This window comes from Macaca thibetana, chromosome 9 (assembly GCF_024542745.1).
Source record: "Macaca thibetana thibetana isolate TM-01 chromosome 9, ASM2454274v1, whole genome shotgun sequence".
NCBI classification, from domain to species: Eukaryota; Metazoa; Chordata; class Mammalia; order Primates; family Cercopithecidae; genus Macaca; species Macaca thibetana.
In genome coordinates, this window is record NC_065586.1 from 115,666,349 (window position 1) to 115,688,224 (window position 21,876).

At 38.2% G+C, this 21,876-nt stretch overlaps 3 protein-coding genes across 8 annotated transcripts in view; all 3 read right to left on the reverse strand.

The window, feature by feature from the left end:
- PRDX3 (peroxiredoxin 3) overlaps nucleotides 1–21,876 on the reverse strand; it is a 497,514-nt gene that overhangs the window by 404,035 nt on the left and 71,603 nt on the right. The gene's annotated exons all lie outside the window — the stretch shown is intronic.
- The window catches only part of RGS10 (regulator of G protein signaling 10), a 738,227-nt gene that overhangs the window by 71,132 nt on the left and 645,219 nt on the right, over nucleotides 1–21,876 (reverse strand). The gene's annotated exons all lie outside the window — the stretch shown is intronic.
- Nucleotides 268–21,295, reverse strand: TIAL1 (TIA1 cytotoxic granule associated RNA binding protein like 1). Of its 4 annotated transcripts, XM_050803984.1 has the most exons (13): nucleotides 21,211–21,287; nucleotides 18,175–18,236; nucleotides 12,969–13,065; nucleotides 7,309–7,458; nucleotides 7,019–7,073; nucleotides 6,774–6,861; nucleotides 4,783–4,858; nucleotides 3,580–3,688; nucleotides 2,472–2,567; nucleotides 2,282–2,366; nucleotides 1,913–2,036; nucleotides 1,443–1,582; nucleotides 268–647 (listed from the first exon to the last, which is right to left on the reverse strand). In XM_050803984.1, exons 3-13 carry the CDS (start codon nucleotides 12,978–12,980, stop codon nucleotides 521–523), a joined length of 1,062 nt encoding a protein of 353 aa, XP_050659941.1. In that variant the 5' UTR covers nucleotides 12,981–13,065; nucleotides 18,175–18,236; nucleotides 21,211–21,287; the 3' UTR covers nucleotides 268–520. The 4 variants fall into 4 exon arrangements, with proteins under 4 accessions (XP_050659941.1, XP_050659939.1, XP_050659938.1 ...); XM_050803982.1 differs by lacking the exon at nucleotides 18,175–18,236 and having other exon boundaries at nucleotides 7,309–7,407; nucleotides 21,211–21,295; XM_050803981.1 differs by lacking the exon at nucleotides 18,175–18,236 and having other exon boundaries at nucleotides 21,211–21,295.

The window sequence follows — 21,876 nt, forward strand, 5'->3', positions numbered from 1 at the left end:
AGCGACTCCAAAATCACGCATTTCTTCTGAATATCACACTTTTTCTCTGCTGACTTCAAATGTGGTCCACCTCAGGGAAGGGGAGGGGAGTATCAAGATTCAGGATGAACTTATATGTGATTCCCAGGTTTTCACGATCCTCCCTTTTTTGCTCTTTTAAAAACACAGTGAGTTAAAATACTGAACAGCAAGATAAAAATGGAATAGTATCTAAGAATCAAAATGTATTAGCCATTTTTCCTATTATATCAAAATTTGTAGTCAGAATTGTCTTTATTGACTTTATTTTAGTTTTTGTACACAAAGAAAAATCATGTTCATATCCATCATGAACAAAAACTTAAAAAGGCAGAACTAGAAGACATGTGTCCTTCACCAAAGCAAATCTGTGCTAAAGGTTCCAAACATTTCAATTTTTAAAATAAATATTTTCATTTTCCGATGTCTACTTTCATGTCTTCAGAGTGTCACAGGGAATCGAAGCCTATCGTGAATTACAATTTTTTTTAAGAGTCCCGGCTCACTGTGTTTGGTAACTTGCCATACCATATCCAGCTTGGTTAGGAGGAGGTATTACAGGGGGAGGAGCTTGTCCTTGGGGAGGCTGAGCACCAAATCCACCCATCCAAGCAGCAGAAGGTGATTGACTTGGAAGAAAAAAAAAAATCTTCAGCAAACACAAGAAAGAAAAAATCACGTATGTATTTACACAAAAATCAAGCAGAGCCTAATCACAGAATAGAAAACCAGAAATCAACACACCTACAACAAATAGATCAAAGAAGTCAATGATATATGTGTTAGTCTTCGATATTTTTAAGATAACCACAACTTAGCACAATGATGTCTAAGGAGTATCTGCAAACTAATTTTTTAAAAATTGTGAATGATTCAATACATCATCTATTACATAACAAATTTTAAAAACACAAGTTCATGTTGGAAAGACTCTCAAAGGAAGAAATCAGAAAATAAAGGTATGGGCTGGCCCTGGGTGGTGGAATTACAAAGGAGGAACCCACTCTCATCAACAAAAAGGAAAAAAAAAAAAAAAAGGCAGTTACTTTGTATCACACAAACCTCAGATTTCTCACACATACCACATAGGCATAAAACCATCAAACTTCTGCATATACCTGGACAAAGATCTTTCACATGCAAAAATAAATAAAAGTATATCACAAATGTAAATCAAATTCTACCAACTGCTTACAGGGATCATAGAGGACACACTAAATGTTATCCCAATCCCTCCTTTCTACCTAGGTAATGAGAAGTAATTCCTTAGCCTCATAAATCATATTTTGTTAGATTTGTTTCTATAATGCTCATAATGCCAAATAGCTCAATGTATATAATTAAAATAGATTCTCCTTAGGAAAACACACTTTTATTTTTTCAGAACCATATGTTTCTATACTGGAAAAACCCAAACAACTTACTCTACTCCAAATCCTTGTTGATTCCATGGTTGCCCGTATACTCCATAAGGCGGTACTTGCCACCCATTTGCCATATACTGTCCATACTGTTGTGGGTTTCCATACACTTGGCTCCATTGGCCCCACTGACTATAGTCGACCTAGGAAAAAGCAAATTATTGTTTTAGGGAACACGTAAGAAACACCGTATATGAAGAAAGAGTGGGAGACAAGGAAGAGAAAAACTAAGTAAGCACCCTTATGTGAATAGGACTCTGTTATTTATCATTGTCTAAGTTTATTGGGGTGGTGACACCTGTGAAAAGAAAGTATTAAGATTCAGTTAATACCGCAAATAATCAATTTTGAAATACAATCAACTGAAAGTAGCTATATGCTTTATTTTATTGTTTATTTTACAGAGTTTCCAAAGCTTTTTATGTGATATGTAAGATGGAAACCTTAAAAAGTGCTATGAAAAATCGAATTACCTGTTGGAAGTTTTTAGTCATATCAGGAGATTCTTTACCCCAATAGCATTTAACCACATGTCCTTCAATCGTAGTACCGTTCACCGAAACAATGGCATGGGCTGCACTTTCATGGGTTGAAAATCTAAGAAAGAAAAATGATAGGTTTTGTTTTTTATTTTTTAAGAACCTAACACAGTAAGTAATATGGAGACTCATCAGTTTATACCTGCAAGTTGGTACTTTTTTCTAAAGTACATTAGGTAGGTAGCTTAAACTTCTATATTGCAAAGAAGCACTAAAATAACAGACACTGATACCCTGGGGAACGTAAGTGAAAAGAACGAATCAAATGTAAGAGTAATAATGATATTTCAAGTAGAGTGTTACCTGACAAATGAATAGCCCTTTTCTGGGAAAACTCTTATTTCCATAATTTGTCCAAATGGTGAGAATGTCTGTCTCATAAGCTGATCTATAAAACAAAACATACAAATAAAACATGGCTGATGTGTATCATGAAATTCATAAGAATAGTGATGAAGCTCCTCAGAGGTGATTAGAAAACCAAACATTGTACCTGTTAACCCAGACGCAATTCCTCCACAGTACACAGTACAATTTTTTGGACTTGACTGGTTTACTACATCTTCAAATCTCAACTGCTTAGTGTTGTCTGTATGCAGAAACAAAACAAAAACGTTGACTGTTATATGGTACTATAAAACTGTCTTTTGTTAATTACTATATACTATTAAGATATGCATAAGGCTGGGCGCAGTGGCTCACGCCTGTAATCCCAGCACTCTAGGAGGCTGAGGTGGGCGGATCACGTGAGGTCAGGAGTTCGACACCAGCCTGGCCATCATGACGAAACCCTGTCTCTACTAAAAATTCAAAAATTAAGGCAGGGTACAGTGCCTCACACCTATAATCCCAGCACTTTGGGAGACTGAGGTGGATAGATCACGAGGTCAAGAGCTCGAGACCAGCCCGACCAATACGGTGAAACCCTATCTCTACTAAAAATACAAAAATTGGCTGGGTGTGGTGGCACACGCCTGTGATCCCAGCCACTCAGGAGGCTGAGGCAGGAGAATCGCTTGAACCTGGGAGGCAAAGGTTGCAGTGAACCGAGATCACACCACTGCACTCCAGCCTGGGTGACAGAGCGAGACTCCGCCTTAAAAAAAAAAAAAAAAAAAAAAAAAAAGATATACCTCAATGGGAGGAGAAAATATAATTTTTATTGATGCTATGATTTGACACAGACTTGATCTATAAAATCAGGTGATTCACAGCTCCAAAAATACTTATATCATAGCCCAACTATTTTCAGATAACGAAACATAAAATGAAATTAGTGTCTTGAAACACTAATTAAATACTAAGTCCAGCCTGGACAACATAACCAGACCCTGTCTCTATTAAAAATTTAAAAATTAGCTGGGCATGGTGGCATGTCCCTGTAGTCCCAGTTCCTCAGGAGGCTGAGGTGAAAGGATCACTTATACCCAGGAGTTTCAGGCCACAGTGAGCCAAGATCACACCACCGCACACCAGCCTGGGCAACAGAGCCAGATCCTGTCTCTTAAATAAATAAATCAGAAATTGAGACTAGATGAATACATGATACATGATTTTGTGAAGAATCTATAATTTTAACACATACAGTAGATATATCTTACTTTCTTGTGTACTTTTAGGTGCAGGTGGTTTACGTGTGGCCCAGTTGGTTCGGATTTGACGACCACCCAACCACTGACCTCCCATATGCACAATCGCATTTTCTGCATCCTATGGATAAAAAAGAAAGAAAGCACAATCACAAAGAAAATAGTGATAAATAAGACTCAGCACGATTAAATAAAGCATCGGCACTGCTGGATCCAATACAAATCAGCAGATGAATTCACTAAACATCCTAAACAAAACAAAACTGAACTATTACCAACTAGAAAATGATTTGAACTTGAGTGATTCAATCTAAGCAAAAACAGATACTCTGGCCCTTTATCTTACCACTTCAATAAAATGTAGATGACCTGTAATCCCAGCACTTTGGGAGGCCAAGGCAGGAAGGAGGATCACTTGAGGTCAGGAGTTTGAGACTAGCCTGGCCAACACAAGTGAAACCATGTCTCTACTAAAAATATAAAAATTAGCTGGGTTTAGTGGCACACGCCTGTAATCCCAGCTACTCCGGAGGCTGAGGCAGCAGAATTGCTTGAACTCGGGAGGCGGAGGTTGCAGTGGGCTGAGACGGCGCCACTGGACTCCAGCCTGGGCAACAGAGTGAGACTATCTCAAAAAAAAAAAAAAAAAGGTGATTTAAGTTATTGAAACTGCTTTAAAATCAAAGCCCACTTTATTATTTAATGTTACAGTTAACACAAATGCTTAGTTTGGTACCTCTTTTACAAAGAATATATGCAAAAATCAAGATGAATTGCTTAAATTTTTATTTATATAATTTGCTGTAGTCACTAACATCCCAGTCATATAAGAGTATCAACAGTAATTTAAAAGGAAGAGTTAGAACTGAGATTTTCACGGTTAAAACTGAATATAATTTACCTACTCTCTAAATTCTCAGATTAGCTCATCTGTCCTAGACTTGGGCTTTACTTCTAAATCCATCTGACCTTTACCAATGTACAAACACAATTTTAATAATCTTCCTTATAGTATAATCATTCTTTTTCTAGCTATTTATTTTCGAGTTTATGAAAGAATGAAATTATACTCTATTATTAAAACATACATAACATTACATAAAAGTTGTGTTTGCAGTTAACATTCAAGTATATTCAAGTTTCAGATTCAATACATTAAGTAACTAATGACTGAATTTAGTATTAAAAAATATAAATTGAGATGGAAGAACGTACCAGTTTGTTATAAAAAGATACAAAACCATAGCCTTTGGATTTTCCAGTTGCCATGTCTTTAACTACCCGGGCATCCCTGTGAAAAGAAGCACAGCTAAATGAGGGAAGTAAGAGCCACCCTCAAAATAAAAACTAAAAGGAACCACACACACTGTATTGTGAGCATTTTTAAAATAAAATTCCAGTTAGCCCTAATTAACTACAACCATTCCTGAACTCTCCCTAATGCTTCTTTACCTGTTAGAAAAAAGCAGTAGGACAAAAACATGTAATAAACATGCAACCTAATCAAATAGCCTGTGCTTTCTAAACTAAATGCTCAAATTTGAAGATTAATAGGAACAACAGTTTCCCTTTCTAATATTCTATTTACTAGTGTCCTCTAAGGTTTACTGATTCTATAAATTACTGTAACAATACTAACTACTTTACCATGCAATCTCTAAATAGTTAAATGTCTTCTGCCTAGTGATACAAAATATATGAAATATTAAAAAATTGAAAAAGAGGAAAAAATAGGAATTAAAAAGGCATACATGGCCTGTTAACAGATTTCTTTATTTTTCTTGGTCAATTCTCTACCATCATTTTGGAGTTTGGGCAGCTGTAAATTTTGAAAAATTGACATTTTCAGAAATTTAAGAAAGGAGAATAAAAAACTAACAACAATGCTAAGCACACCAGTACGAAAACAACAAATTTACACAGAAATTTTAGTGAGTAAGTTAAATGATTGGAAATATAGAACTCCACTGAATATAGAATGTTAAAATGTAAATACTAAAATATGTATATATAAATAATGTATAATAAGAATAAATAGAAATGAGAAAAAAAATCTACAACTGAGTTCCAGTGTGCACAGTTCCTTGCAGTTAGCCTTCAAGATCCTGTCCATTCTTATGAGCAATTCTGCAAAATAACCAGAATGCTATTACTTTTAATTGTGACTTGGACTTAAGAAAAACTGCAGGTCTCAGGTATAAATAAAGATTGAAAAACAGCAACCTGTATTATTTTTATATTGATTTTTAAAATAGTACTACTTACCACATTTAGATTAAAAAGCAAAGCAAATATCAAAACAGAAAGTTAAGAATTAAATCTTTTAAAGAAATTAAATCTATAGAACAACAAATTGAATAGAGAAAATATTGTTGTTCTTAGTTGAAACACTTTCCTGTAAATAGTACTAAGATGTTTAATTTAAATCTATAGGAAATATACAAAATAAACTGATTTTAATCAGAAAGATAAATTATGATAAACATTTTCTACAATTCATAATCATTTTTAGTTTTCCAATATATTTTTTTTTACCAAGTAACAACAGTAAAATCTGAGCATAAATGTTGTTAAAAATCAAACCACATTTGCCTCTTAACTAGTAGAATCAAATATCACTAACAAAAAACATCTACTAATTAAACCCACATTTATGACTCATACATTGAAACATTTTAATAGTATAACAGTACTTTTCACTTACAGCTAAAATATCAAAAACACATTTATCATAATAAAACATGAACATTTCCAATTTAATCACAATATATTCAAGGATTTACCTACTCTCCCATTTATAAATTCCTCCTATAAAAGTTATTCAACTCTTACACAGTATAAATCACATTTACTTTTGATTAACTCATTATCCTAAACCACCAAATTTTGAAAACACATGACAAAAAAGCTAGACTTTATAAGTTTTACCATTCAAACATCTGCTTCAAAGATAACAAACAATCACTTAAATTTTTTTAACATATTATACACAGGATTAGATGAAAACGAGACCCCAAGACACTGAAATGACATTAACATTTTCAACAACATCCACTACTCAAAACAAACCAAAATAAATAAATAAAAAATAACAAAACAAAACAAAACCATACTAACTAGAGAAAGAAAATCTTAATTCAATTATAAGTTAATCATATACAATTCTGCCTATCACAACTGAGTGTAGTACTGATTATGATACTTACGATATTTTACCAAAGGGGGCAAATGCTGATTTGATATCTTCTGTTGTAATTTCTGGACTCAAATCCCCAACAAACACATGGAAGTGATCTGAAATCAGAGCATTTGGTAATCAAATACTTAAGAAGTCAGCCACTAAAACCTTTTTAAGGCAACTCTAGAGGAGGGAAAACCCCTATTTAAGCTGGTAATGCTTCCTGGATAATTTGAGAACTCTTCCACAGTAAAATGCAGCAGGAGTACTTACTGGAAGTGTCTTTTTTCTGGCTACTTGGTGTGGTTGCCCAGTTTACTTTGACCTCCTAAAAATAAAGATTATATTTAATAAAATTATTAGGCATGTCATGAGTTACAACACTTACCACTTATCAAATCATTTATCAAGCAGGGTTATTTTTGTAAAAGCACTAAGCTGAATAAAGCAAAACCATCACTCAGCAGCCGAGTATCTGTTCAAAAATTTGCCTAGAAAGAATACAAACTAGTTTAACATGCAAATATATGTACTCATAAGGTGCCATCATCCTATTATCTTACCTTTCCCAAAATTTTTCTCCCATTCATAGCAGCTAATGCAGCAGCTGCATCTCTGTGTTCATAAAATTCCACAAAGCAATATGGGTCATTGCTTGTATGCTGCAAAACAGAAAATCCAACAGAAGAGTTGACCCTTCTGCTATCGGGTTGCTGAGAAGAAAATCCAGGAAAAAACATTACTGATAGCTAGGAATGTACAAGGTGAGACTGCATAAGCTTATGAAAGCCTAATACTTTTAAAATAAGATTTAAAGCTAAACCTGACTTTGCACCTCAGAATACTACTGAACTCAAACGGAACTATAAAAGCAGTTGTAGAATTATGAGCATCAGTATTAAATGAAAATAAAGAATTCTGGTGAAGTCTGTTAAATATAAAATAGAAGCTTATATTAAACCAAACAAAACCTCAAACTCAGATCTGATGAGGACCACTCCTTACCATTGCTTTCCTTCTCCAACATTATTTTTAAAATATGTTCTACTTATGCATCATAATCCTCTGTAAGTGGTATCCCAGGATACAGAAATACAGAATGAACCAACTTTATAAACTACTCCTGATCAAAATTAGGATCAATACTACAAATGATGGAATTCTATACTGCTACAAAGACTGACTTTTATTGATTTCTTTTCTGGATATGGAAAGAATGAAAATAAAAACAGGAAAATTTAAGCTTTACAACCAGCGACTGAAATGAATTCCCTACCTTCCAAAATAGTCTAATGTACTGAAGATTCTATATACTTTGAATTTGGTCTTCCAAAGATCAGAGAAACAACAGCAGTGATCAAGAAAAGAGGTTCTGAAAATGTATCTGAATAAAATATTCCAAGACAAAGCTACAATTTTACATAATAAAAACACCATATAAAAAATCTATATTAAATATGTTCTGCAACCCTATGCTTGACAGTAGTTACCTAAAACACATTTATAAAGATGTGAAGAAAGTAGTACTACCCAAGCTATAGCAACATTCTCACCTGACAACCAAACTGGAAACGAATTTCTATGAAACTGCAACCTATACTGAAGAGCTGCACAACTGTACAAGTATATATTTTTATGTAAGGCTACAAACAGTTATCATTATTCAATGTAAAATGCCCTGTAAGAATAATATTTAAAATGTGGAATTCTAGTTGGACTTACAAGGGATAAATATACCAGATAAAATAAAGATCTTTTCAACAACCACAGTTTTTCATTCCAGGAAAGTTTTAGAAGAAAAATCCAAAATAAGATGTCTAAACAACAGTGGCAAAGGAACCAGAAGGCATTTCCTTGAGGGAAAAAAAGTGGGATCGTTAATACTGACAACAAAAATATGGGCTCTCATACAAAATCCTACTGTTGCAGCCACGTGAATGCTGTTCTTAAGAGGTAAAGAAAGGAAATGGGGGAAGACTTCAAATTAAAACACACATGTAAATTCTTCTTGTAAAAGAGTTATTACATTTACCATAAATATTCATTGAAGAAAGGACATCAAAATAAATAAGAGCCTAAAATTGTGCCAGTTGAGTTTTCCTTTCACTCCTATCTCTTTTGCCCCAATGATCTCGAAGGAAAACATTGATAATCACAGCAAAACATACAGGGGTCCAATGGTAGATCTATGACAATCCCATACACTTTAGGAAACTAGTCTACTCGTGAACACCAATTTCAAATCTATCTAATAGCAGGCCAGCTCCCAATCAATGTATGCACGTGCATGTACATATACACATATATTCATTGATATCACATACTTCATATATTCACATCACACTGCATTTCACCTAAGACACCATTTATTTCTAAGTCACATCCCAACTATCAGAGATAATAAAACTCTAAAAAAATTTGACTTAGAAACAATAATATATATTTGTATTATATAAGGAAAGCTAGAATCTATGATAACAAATCCAAAGTAAAAAAAATCATAAAACTATGGGGAAAAAGGATTTCTCACATACTGAAATGAAATTTATGAAAGAAAAATAAATAGCTGCTAGATACTCTGTATTAGAGTTTATACCCTTTGGAAGCTTCTTATTTACACCACCAAGTGACATCCTAAAAATCAATTATGGGCTGGGCACAGTGGCTCACACCTGTAATCCCAGCACTTTGGGAGGCTGAGGTAGCTGGATGACTTGAGGTCAGGAGTTCGAGACCAGCCTGACCAACACAGTGAGACCCCATCTCTACCAAAAATTCCAAAAATCAGCCGGGTTTGGTGGTGGATGTCTATAATCCCAGCTACTCAGGAGGCTGAGGCAGAAGAATCATTTGAACCTGGAAGGCAGAGGTTGCAGTGAGCCAAGATTGTGCCACTGCACTCCAGCCTGGGCGACAGAGCCAGAATCTGTCTCAAAAAAAAAAAAACAAAAACAAAAAAAGTGCTCCTGCCTGTAACCCCAGCACTTTGGGAGGCCGAGGTGGGCGGTTCACAAGGTCAGAAGATCAAGACCATCCTGGCCAACATGGTGAAACCCAGTCTCTGCTAAAAATACAAAAAAAAAAAAAAAAAATTAGTGGGGCTTGGTGGCACGCACCTGTAGTCTCAGCTACTCAGGAGGCTAAGGCAGGAGAATCGCTTGAACCCAGGAGGCTGAGGCTGCGGTGAGCCGAGATCATGCCATTGCACTCCAGCCTGGGCAACACAGCAAGACTCCGTCTCAAAAAAAAAAAAAAATCAATTATGGCTGGGTGCAGTGGCTCATGCCTATAATCTCAGCACTTTAGCAGGATAAGGCAGGAGGATCACTTGAGCCTAGGAGTTCAAGACCAGCCTGGGTAATATGGTGAAACTAATCTCTACAAAAACATTTAAAAATGAACTAAGTGTGGTGGTGCTGTCCCAGCTACTTGGGAGACTGAGGTGGGAGGATCGCTTGAACCCAGGAGTTGGAGGCTGCAGTGAGCCATGATGGCACCACCGCACTCCAGCCTGGACAACAGAGTCAGACCCTGTCTCTTAAAAAAAAAAAAAAAAATCAATTATGTCCCTACCTTATTTAGTGTTGTCACCAATTTTTGTTGGATGACATAAATGTCAAGACAGAGAAATATGAGACTTTACAAGTTCAAATCTAAGAGTTCTAGAATACGGAAGTTATGAAAATTCATTTTGAGTCCCTCTACCCTTCAAATAGCTATATGTATACATGGGGTTTTAAAAAATACTGTTAAAATAAATCTTTATCAAATGTTTCTCAAAAATTTTCTGATGACTCTTTCCCCACTTTCTCACAACGCGTTCTCTCCTAAACCTACTTCTGTCGGCTTCTAAGCCAACCATGCCACTGAAACTGCATGTAGAGCTCAACAATGACCTCTCTGCTGCATCTGTGATCCCTTTTCCATCCTAATCTTTACTTCCAAGCAGAATTCACTACAGCTGACCACCATCCTCCTTTAAACATTCTCTTCTCTGTATCCTACCACACTCAGGTTTTCCTGTTTCCTCACCACAGGATCTTTCTTCCTTTATGCAAACTCTAAATGTTGAGCTGGTCCAGGGCTCAGACCTCATGGCCTCTGTGCTCTTCTTCACCATCATTCTCTCTCTGTGAACTCACCTAGTCCCATGGCTTCAAATACCACTGCAAGCTTCAGCATTGGTCTCCAGAATTCCAAACTACTTTATCCAACTGCCTAATCTAACGTCCACTTCAATGTCTAACTCATGCTTTAATCTAACATTGCCAAAACACAATTCCTGATTAACACCACTCCCTGTGGTGACATCCAACACATCACCCCCATTTTAGCAAATAAATAGCATTACCACCTATGCAACTGCATTAACATGAATCTTAGGGTATTTCCCGATTTCTTCCTTTCCCTATGTCCCACAGCCAACCTAGTCCTATCAATTCTACCTCCAAAATATATTCCAAATCTATCAACCTCTGTCCTTATCTTGACTTCGGCTAGCACGTTTGAGACTAAGCCTCCATCATCTCTTACCTAGACTAGTGAAGCAAATCCAGATGGTTTTTCTCCTTCTGCTCTTGCCCGCTATAATCTATTCTCCATATAACAGACATTCTCTACATAGAGTAGTAAGCTTAAAAATACAAATCTTGGCACCTCATCCCCCTGCTTAAGCCCCTCCACTGGTCTGCCACTGCGACCAGAGTAAAACCCAAACTATGTCATGGCCCATAATGCCCTGTGATTCTGAATCCTGCTGTTAGTTAGACTCATTTCCCTCCATCCCTCACCAGACTCTAGTAATCAGCCTTTGATTCCACAAACACAAGTTCATTACCAACTCAAGACTTTTGTATTTGCTGTTTCCTCTGCCTCCAGCTGTTACCATAGATAGCACCATCTTGTTAGTCGTCTCAGCTCAAAGAGGTGACATCTCTCATCACCTAGCCTATATAGCACCAACCCTCCAATCATCACAGAACTTGGTTTTATTCTCTTCATGGCTTACATCCCCATTTGCTTGGGGAACTCATTTGGCTGTCTCTCCATTATATCTCCAGTACCTTGTATAGTGCCTAGTGCAAAGGAAATTTCTGATCGATGAAAGCACGAATAATTAAAGGCAGGAAAGAAAAATATAATATACCAGAACAAAATGATGACTGTCATTAGTTGGGAAAGATAATCAAAAGGCCAAAGCACTTTAAAGGTTTTTAACAGCTCTCCGTTTCAGAACCAAACAAACTTCTCAGCACAGTTTCTAGCCCTTTCCATACACTCCTGCCATCTCTTCTGACTAATCCCATTTTAAACTACAACAATGCTACAGGTTCTATTTTTCCCTCTCTGCCCTAAGCACTCCTGCTCTCCCTACCAACCTGGATCAAAGTTCCCTTTATTTGGAATCCCTTCTTCCCTCAATTCCTTTCTAGCCAGTATGTACTACTATCCTTTTAAGGTTTCCGCCTAGGCAGTGACTCCTCCAACAAGCCACTCGCTGACCTCAGGCTGCGCTGGATACCCATTTGCTCCCACAGCACTTTAAGTTGTCTGCTTCTGGAGCCTTTATTATCCTATATCCTAAGTGCCTGCTAACTCCTTTGTCTCCCTACTAAACTGTAAAATTCTATGGGACGAGGAATTATCTTTATTCACCAGCGTATCTCTAGCACTTACTGCAGTATCTAGTATAAACAGACAAAAAGAAAAAAAAAAAAAAGCTGATCAATGAACAAAAAGACAAGGAAAAAAAGCCTAAAACATGACTCATCGGGTGCTGCTACAGTCTTAGCAGGAAAGCATAAAAAGGTTAAGTATTTGCTACAGACACAAGAGACAAACAGTCCTGCACACTACACATATAACCTCGTGTTCTCGCACACGAACATATACTGTCCAAATCGTTAACATTCTTATTGGAATTGTATGAAATACTTTCCAGTTTTTCACCACTCTGAAATGAGCTCTAATAGTGTTCTAAAAGCAGAATCACTTCAAGATAACCACAACACAAAGAATGACCGTTTGAGATTAACAGCACAGAAACTTTGCCCTCTCAAATAAAACTCCATCCTAAGCCTAGTTTGTGAGCCAAAGCAAAGTAATAAGTCAACACAACACAAATCTCTCCACCAGAATAACTTGAGGCTTATAACGCAATTTTAAAATCATGCTAATCAACCCATCATGCTAATGTCAGCACATGGAACTGGGAAGATCTTACCTCTGTTATCATTTTACAGCTTTTACAGGGTCCAATCTGACTGAACAACTGAAGTATAAGGACTTCTGTCACATCTCTGGAAAGGTTACCTACGTATCTGCACAAGAAAAAAATACGTTATCAGCAATTTTTCCTTTAGCTCTGGCTCTAATGTGTTATCATTTAATTCATCACCTTTTCTTTTTTTTTTTTTTTTTTTTTTTTTTTTTGAGATGGAGTTTTGCTCTTGCTGCCTGCCCAGGCTGGAGTGCAATGGCATGATCTCAGCTCACTGCAACCTCCGCCTCCCAGATTCAAACGATTTTCCTGTCTCAGTCTCCAGAGTAGCTGGGATTACAGGTGCATGCCACCATGCCTGACTAATTTTTGTGTTCTTAGTAGAGACGGGGTTTCATCGTATTGGTCAGGCAGGTCTCGAACACCTGCCCTCAGGTGATCGGTCCGCCTTGGCCTCCCAAAGTGCTGGAATTACAGGCGTGAGCCATCGCGCCCGGCCACCTTTTATTTCACTTTAACTTCCTCTGTTTTCAATAAAATTTCTCCAATTAAACCTGATCCTATGAAAGTAAGATTAACCCTTATTTAGGAAAATAACAATTGTTCTTAGGCCACTAAAATACCACTCTGAGAGACATTTAAAAAACAAATCAATGTGATCTTGTATACCCCAATGGCATTATTATTCTGTATCCTGGATATAATTTTCTCATCTTATTCTAATTGTTAAAATTTTAAACCGGTCTCAAGATAACTACAATTTCTAATTAAAAATAATTTATAGCACACACACACACACACACACACACACAAATACAACAAATACTAATTCATTAAAACACCTGACTGTAATAGGATATTAAACATAAAGTGAGTTTATCTTAGACTCCCAACCAAAGCAATTACATGAACAAAGAACAGAATTAGAGTAAAGTTATAGTAAAACATACAGAGGGTGGAGGGTTTTTGTTGTTTTGTTTTTGGCTAAGTAAGGTTACTTGCAATGATGTCTTCACTACTTCATTTTAGGAGAGCAGGGAAAAATATAAAATTTCCTAGTCTATAATGCATCAGAATCAACAAAATATATATGCATTTTTCTGAGATGGAGTCTCACTCTGTTGCCCAGGCTGGAGTGCAGTGGTGCAATCTCGGCTCACTGCAACCTCCGCCTCCCAGGTTCAAGCAATTCTCCTGCCTCAGCCTCCCAGGTAGCTGGGACTACAGGCGTGCACCACCACGCCCATCTAATTTTTGTATTTTTAGTAGAGACGGGGTTTCACCATGTTGGCCTGGCTAGTCTCAAACTCCTGACCTCAAGTGATCCACCCGCCTGGGCCTCCCAAAATGCTGGGATTTACAGGAGTGAGCCACCATGCCCAGCCAACAAAATATATCTTAATGTAGATAAAAAAGCAAATACAAAGATTTCTTAAGAAATTCAGAGAAAAATTAAGACAAATCCAGGTATATTTTTGACTATGGACATTTAAAAATTTGGGTTTTTTTTTTCTAATTACAAATTGAATGTATGTGTTTTGTGTAAAAGATTTTAAATACAGGAAAGTTTAAAAAAGAAAAGAAAAAAATGCTACTTCACCACGCAGAGATGACCACCTTGGTTTATGTCTTGTTCTATCGATTTATCTTAATTTAGCTCAATAAATTGCCAAACACTTAAGTCTTTCTGGTATTCTATGCATAATTCCTCAAATTTGCATCCATTATGAACAACCTCATAAACCAAACAATATCTGTAAAATTTAACAAAGTTCATTCTGGAAAGTAAATTTCTTTTTCTACTTGTAATATATTACATCTGGAAACTGAGTATTAAGACCAAAATAAGACTTGCAACATAGTTGCCACATTAAATACACAATATGCTTTAAAATGGAATACTCAAAGGGAAAAATAGACTGAGAAAGCTTAGGTTAAGTAAAAAACTGAAAAGATCCAATTAAGAATTAGTAGCAATTTTCCAGTTAAGAATTTTATTGCAATGAATACTAATAACCTTAGTGTCCCTGCTCTAAAATTGAAACACACATCCAATATTACTTAAATAGAGGACTAAACAAGTGACAAACTGGTTTACGTTCACTGTGCCACCTTTTCCTCCTAATTAAAGAGCCGATCCATCAGCAGGCAAATGTAGTGACATACTTTTTCCAGCAGGAGTAAAAGGTTATTGGGTTATGAGCCAGCCATAGACTGCTTGCCCCTTCTTAACTCGTAGGCGTTTGTAAGCCTGTATCTCTGAAATGATTTTTGTACAGAGTAGACCTACCTGTAAGAAAAATGAACAATTGACCGGGCACGGTGGCTCATGCCTGTAATCCCAGCACTTTGGGAGGCTAAGGCGGGCGGATCATGAGGTCAGGAGTTTGAGATCAGCCTGACCAACATGGTGAAACCCCATCTCTACTAAAAATACAAAAATTAGCCGGGTGTGGTGGCGCACACCTATAATCCCAGCTACTCGGGAGGCTGAGGCAGGAGAATCGCTTGAACCTGGGAGGCGGAGGTTGCAGTGAGCCAAGATCGCATCACTGCACTCCAGCCTGGGGGACACAGTGAGACTCCATCTCCAAAAAAAGAAAAAAAGAAAAACGAACAAGCGATCTTGAGCTTCTAAACATTAGGTTCCTTGCCTAAAGGGCTAGTTGGCTCATTTCTAAGAGAAAAGACGGATGGATAAAACTCAATTTCACATATTGAAGCTAGCTAATAATAAAATTAAAATAGAATTATCACTTTAATATAATACATTTTAAATCGTTTTCTATTTCCATTACTGTTTAAACATCGATTTCTTCAGGAAAAACTGTATGGGCATTAGTTACCTTCTGTATCTAATAGTCACAATAAAAGCTGTCACTGCTTAATAAGATCTTTATTCCGCCAGGTGCGGTGGCTCACACCTGTAATCCTAACACTCTGGGAAGCCATGGCAGAGTGGATCACTTGAGGTCAGGAGTTCAAGACCAGCCTGGCCAACATGGTGAAACCCCGTCTCTACTAAAAATACAAAAAATTAGCCAGGCGTGGTGGCAGGCGCCTGCAATCCCAGCTACTTGGGAGAGGCTGACGCAGAAGAATCGCTTGAATCCGGGAGGCGGAGGTTGCAGTGGGCTGAGATCATGCCATTGCACTCCAGCCTGGATAACAAGAGCGAAACTTCATCTGAAAAACAAAAATAAATCCTTATTCCAAGTCAACCTATTTCCTGTCAGTTACAGATCTTAAAGAATTTCTAGAGGCATATTTAGATACATTAATTTACATTTCTAGCACTGAAGGCAAAGATGAAAATGTTAATATCTAAGTTTAGAATGTCATGAAATATTTATTAAAAGATCCAGTGTTAAGGTTTCCTATTTTTCAAATTATCTTCACTCAAAGTTAAGTGTTAAGCAGCAAATTCAATTTCAAAAACTAACATGAAAGGCCTTCCATAACAACACACACAATATTTTAATTTACCAGGATTAAGAGGCCATGATTCACTATATAATTTCACCTAAACTTTACCCAAATTTCAGACTCCCTTTTCTTTTACTGAGTTCTTGTACCCAAATTTCAGATTGCTTTTTCATTTACATTTGCCTTCATGCATCATAACACTTGAGACGTATTGTATAGCTTTTAAAGTACTGTTCTATTCTGTTGTAAGTACCTTTACATTATCATAAAATAATCTGTCCCAAAGTAAATACTAACAAAAATATTTAAGACAAAGTTCAATGCCTGACCTAGTAAGATCATCTCTTGGTAGTTCATTGAAATGATATCTTTATTCTTTCCAAATTACAGCTTCTACACTTCACTTTCTTTCTGCTCTGGTTATGAAGTAGTCAACCTAAAGTTCCAAGTCTTTAAATATATAATTTCTACCTAAAGAACATATACGAAATAACAGAAAAAAGACAAATGGCTCCAATTTTTGTATTGAGAGGTCAATTCAAAGAGTAAACACTTAGGAAATACCAGAATGATTTTTAACTCAAGGAAAAAATTTAAAAGAGGCATACCTTAGAGTCTATTTTGTCTTCTAAGAACAGGAACTGTAGGAACTGAAGCATTAAAAACTGAAAATGACAACTTTATCCCTAGCATCAGGGTTAAAATCCAATTTGAGGCTAGAAACTTAGCAGTTTCACAGTAGGCAGAAGTTCACATTGCCAAACTACTACTTGTGTCTGACTGGGCAGAATTTTAAGTTAAGAATATCATGCCTTTCAGAAGACTAATGACACTTTTCAACACTGAATGTGCTCTCACTCTGAAAAGAGTAGCCCTACCAAGGCTGAAATTATCAGCATTTTCACACAAAACACTATACCTAAATTTCTGTAACAGTTCTGCTTTTGTTCTTGACAAGTCCTATACAAGAAGAGATTTTGCAATAATATTCTTCAATAGATCTCTAATTAATTGTTCGTCAGTACAGTATTTCATTTTAGGAAGAAGGTATGATGGAAGAGAGTTGCAGGAGGTACAACTAAATTGACCAACTATATATATGAGATATTCACATTTACACACACACACACACACTCACTCTCTTACTTTAAAGAAACAAAGAATATTATTAAATTGAATTTGAATGAGGGGCTTGATTATAGCAACAGTATAGACAAATCCATGGTATAGCCAGTCAATTTTGTAATATTTTATAGAATTTTCTTCTGCTTTGCTCTTATTCAGATTATACTCTAAATCATTAGCTTATTTCCAGGAAGAAAGAATTGCCTTAAAGGAAGGGATTGCATAACATGGTATTACATGAATTCCTAGCAATTTTGGTGCATCAGATAGACGAAGAAAATAAGCTACAATAAAACACTATTACAATTTAGTGTCATATTGTAGGTTCAGATATACCATGGATCAAATCACTGCACTACAAAGCTACACACAACCCAAGCCTGAAACGTGTGTCCCACAAGGCAGGTGTCAGACAGTCCAGTTCCAACACCAGTATTACACAGCATGATCTTGTTTGTTTTTTTAGATCACAAGTTACTCAATGCATAATACCCCAAAATAAATGTCAAATGAGAATGAAGAACATCAGAAAACAGACCTTTAAAGCAACTATATGACAAATAGAAATTTAGGCTCAACATCAAAGCAATTCTATGCCACTTTAAATACCATCAAATAAATTAGTAATACTGTAGGTAATGAATATTTAAAGACCTACCTAGGCTCTAAACACCATATTGTTTTCTGAAGATAGAACCATATGTCTTAGCTTGTGTGTGTCTGCAGGAAAAAAACCTCACTAGTAACACACAGGCATCTTAAGGAAACAATTTAAGATAAGCTTTGTTAAGAACACATTCTTTTAAAACATACTGGCCACTTGAAAAACCTAATCCATAGCTCACAATGTAAAATATAAGATCTCCATAAACAAAATAAAACCCTACTAGATATCAACGTCTAAAATCATGTTCAAAGTTTTCATCATGTTACTTATATCTAATAGAACCCTTTGAGAATATGTAAAATGTACTCTTGGAAAAACTACTATGCATTATTTGTATTAAACTCTAATAAAAATCCCAATTGTGAAACATTTGTTTTTATCTCAAGATTTTACATTTGAAGGTTTTAAAAAATATATAAAAGTCAACAGACTGCACCACGTGTGACAGTAATGTCTGCCTACAATCTTAGTTCAACCAGGACTTTTAAAAAAGAACTTAATACTAATTTAATGAAAGAAGTACAATCATTGTAGAAACACTGAGTACCTCTTATGTTCCAGGCAGTGAACTAAGTGCTGCAGGGATAAGACCTAGGAAGATGTAGTAGTCCTTCTCTTAAAAAAAAAAAAAAAAAGAAAGAAAGAAAAAGAAAAAGTCCCCATGGGAAAGGGTGGGAGAAGGAAAAAGGAAGGCAGAATAGTAAACACGTACTGACATACAAAACAACAGAGCTTAAGATGTCTATTTATTCATATGAACACATGTCACAGTTTTAGAGAACTGTAAACATAGACAACTTAACTGTTTCAAAGAAAGAACAAGAGATTAGAGAAGGTAGAGGAAGGAAATAAGTGACAAAGAAGTTAGCTTATTAGTCTCAAGGAGAAACTCTGATAGGGATGAAGACAAGGTAGATGCAAAGATAAATAAAAGACATCAAAAAAGCACATTCTTGAGCACTACAAAACCAGACATTCCTCTTGGTAAGGAACAGACAGATACAGTAAATGAGACCCCTACCATGAGTATTTATCAATCATTCAGTGTGTGATGATGACACTTCAGATTTTTAGATACGATGTAACTTTTATCTTTGTTAAATACATGTTAGCTAGTCTTTAAGTCTAGCTTTCCCAGATGCTTATATCAAAGTACACATTGTAACTCAACACCAAGTCTTGGCTTCAACAGATGTTGAAGGACAAATTTCTTTCTTTCTTTCTTTTTTTTTTTAATTGTTTAGACAGAGTCTCGCTCTGTCGCCAGTCTGGAGTGCAGTGGTGCGATCTTGGCTCACTGCAACCTCCACCTCCTGGGTTCAAGCGATTCTCCTGCCTCAGCCTCCTGAGTAGCAGAGACTACAGGCGCGCACCACCACGCCCAGCTAATTTTTGTATTTTTAGTAGAGACGTAGTTTCACCATGTTGGCCAGGATAGTCTCGATCTCTTGACCTCGTGATCTGCCCGCCTCGGCCTCCCAAAGTGCTGGGATTACAGGTGTGAGCCACCGCGCCTGGCCTGAAGGACAAATTTTAAGTGTGTCCCAATTCTTTCTTCTAGGGAGAGAAGGCAGAAATGGAAGACAACACAAAACACAAAGACGTTCTACTAAACAAGCACTTCATTGAAGCATTTGATGTGCTTCAGTAGGCCTCAGATTCTCAAAACGGGATGGATTCTTTAGTGAGACGTTAGAGAACACATTTATTCCTGTACAAGGCCACACACAAAAAAATCTCTATCAATATTGAACATCTGTCTTCTTTACGGAGCATCCTTTCTTTGGTAGGAGTGAAGAGATGTGAAGCTAGTCAAACTTCTCGAGTGCCCATCCACCTTATCTATTCCCCAAAAAGTAATTTCCCCATCAGACAGCAGAGCCAAGTGGACTATGATCCTATCAATACCAGGAGAGGCAAGAGAAACAAAGCAGCGATCTGACTCCTTGGTACTCAAGGTAGGAGTGCTGAACCTGGAGAGGCCGGGAAATTAGGGTGCCCAACTTAAACATTTAATTAAAAACTATTCAGACTTAAAAAACAAACAAAAAAAAAGATGCAGAAGAAAGGAGTGCCACACTACTCAGAAAGGAATGCAAATGCTGAGTCATCACTCTTCATTGGGAAAGGCAGGAAACCAGAATTAAGTGGTTGTAAGATAGAATTCATTCATTAGATTGGGCTTCAGGTAAAAAGCAACAGCAAGAGAGGAGAAAAAGCGTTCAGAAGACACACATCAAATAGCGGATGAAGACATAATTTTAGCCAACTCTGAAGGTTTCGACGCACAAACAGATTAGGAAGAGGCAACACCTAGAGAGCAAAAGGAGTTTAACAACTGGTTGTCAGTTTAGCGTAGGGAGCGCTCAAAGTAAACTTCTTTATCCAAGAAGGGAAAGATGCTCGGGCAGCAAAAGGTATCCCTTATGCACTTCAAAAGTAGCGGGCGCTAGGCGGGTGTTTCTGACAGCGTGGGCGGGGGCACGTGGGGCATAAAGAGAGAAGGGGCTTGAGTGGTAAAAGAGTGTCCTGCTTCCTCCGAGAGCTTAGCTGGGGAGAAGAGCCGGGAGCGACTAGAGCTGAGGACGTGTAAGGGGTGAGTACTAATTTCTCGGGGCCCGCGGGGCCCACCCCCAATCCCACCCCCGCCAGGCCCTTTCCCCGTGGGCACCGGCAGCTCCAGGCCCAGCCCAGGGTGCCCAACGCGCAGGGGGTGCAGGAGTTCTCCTGGGCCTGACAGCCTCAGCCGTGCAGAAACCCGGCCTAGGGAGGGCATGCAAAGAAGGGCGCCAGAGAAAAAGGTCGAGACAAGCCCCAGACCCCAGGAAGTGACTGTGTTTGGGGGAAGGGAGGATTTCCTTCCCAAGGAAAAGGGGACAGATGAGGAATGCACTTCGCGTCCACGCCGCCCTGGTCAGGGAGCCGCCTAGAGTCCCGGCTTCGACCCAGTCTCTCCTGCTCCCTCCCTTAGCGTCCCGCGGTGCCCGGGCCTCTTGGCGCCTGGCACCCCTCGTCTCGGGTACTCACAGAGTCCGGGGCTGCCCGTCGTCTTCCATCATGGTGGGTGCGACGGAGCGATCCCGGGACAAGGGGGAGGGCAGGGCTGGGGAGGGGAGGGGGTGGGGAAGAAGGGGAGGGGGGCTCTGGGCACCGGCTGGGGACAGAGGAAAAGGTACCGAACCCTGCTCTTGGGCTCTCTCCCCCCAGCCCGCTCCGGACACTGCGCTCCAACCAGGAGGAGCAGGAGGAGGAGGAGGATGAACAAAATGGCCGCCGCCACCAGCCAGGCAGGAAACAGGGCAGAGCGCAGGCGCGACCCGCCAGGTCACTGCTCAGGCCAGCCGCGACAGCCGGCAAGGGGGACGACCGAGGGGAGAGAAAAAAGGGCCGCCGAGGAAACTCTGGGACCCGCTCACGACGGATCACGTCGTCGCTGTGGGCCTCTGGCCGGCCGAAGCCCAGCCAGCTCCAGGAGAGATCGGGCAAAAAGAGAAACGCCGTGAAGCCGAAGTCTCTGGGAATTGTGGTCCTGGAAATGAGAAAGGGAAGCACTTCTGCATAGGACTTCTGGAACCTGTAGTCCAGAGGAACCGCCGGCGACCGCCCGCGCTGGGACACGAAGAGGAGACTTCTGGGTAGTGTAGTCATACGTGAGGACGTGCGACGACCAGGAAGTCGGAGGGCTGGGAGGTG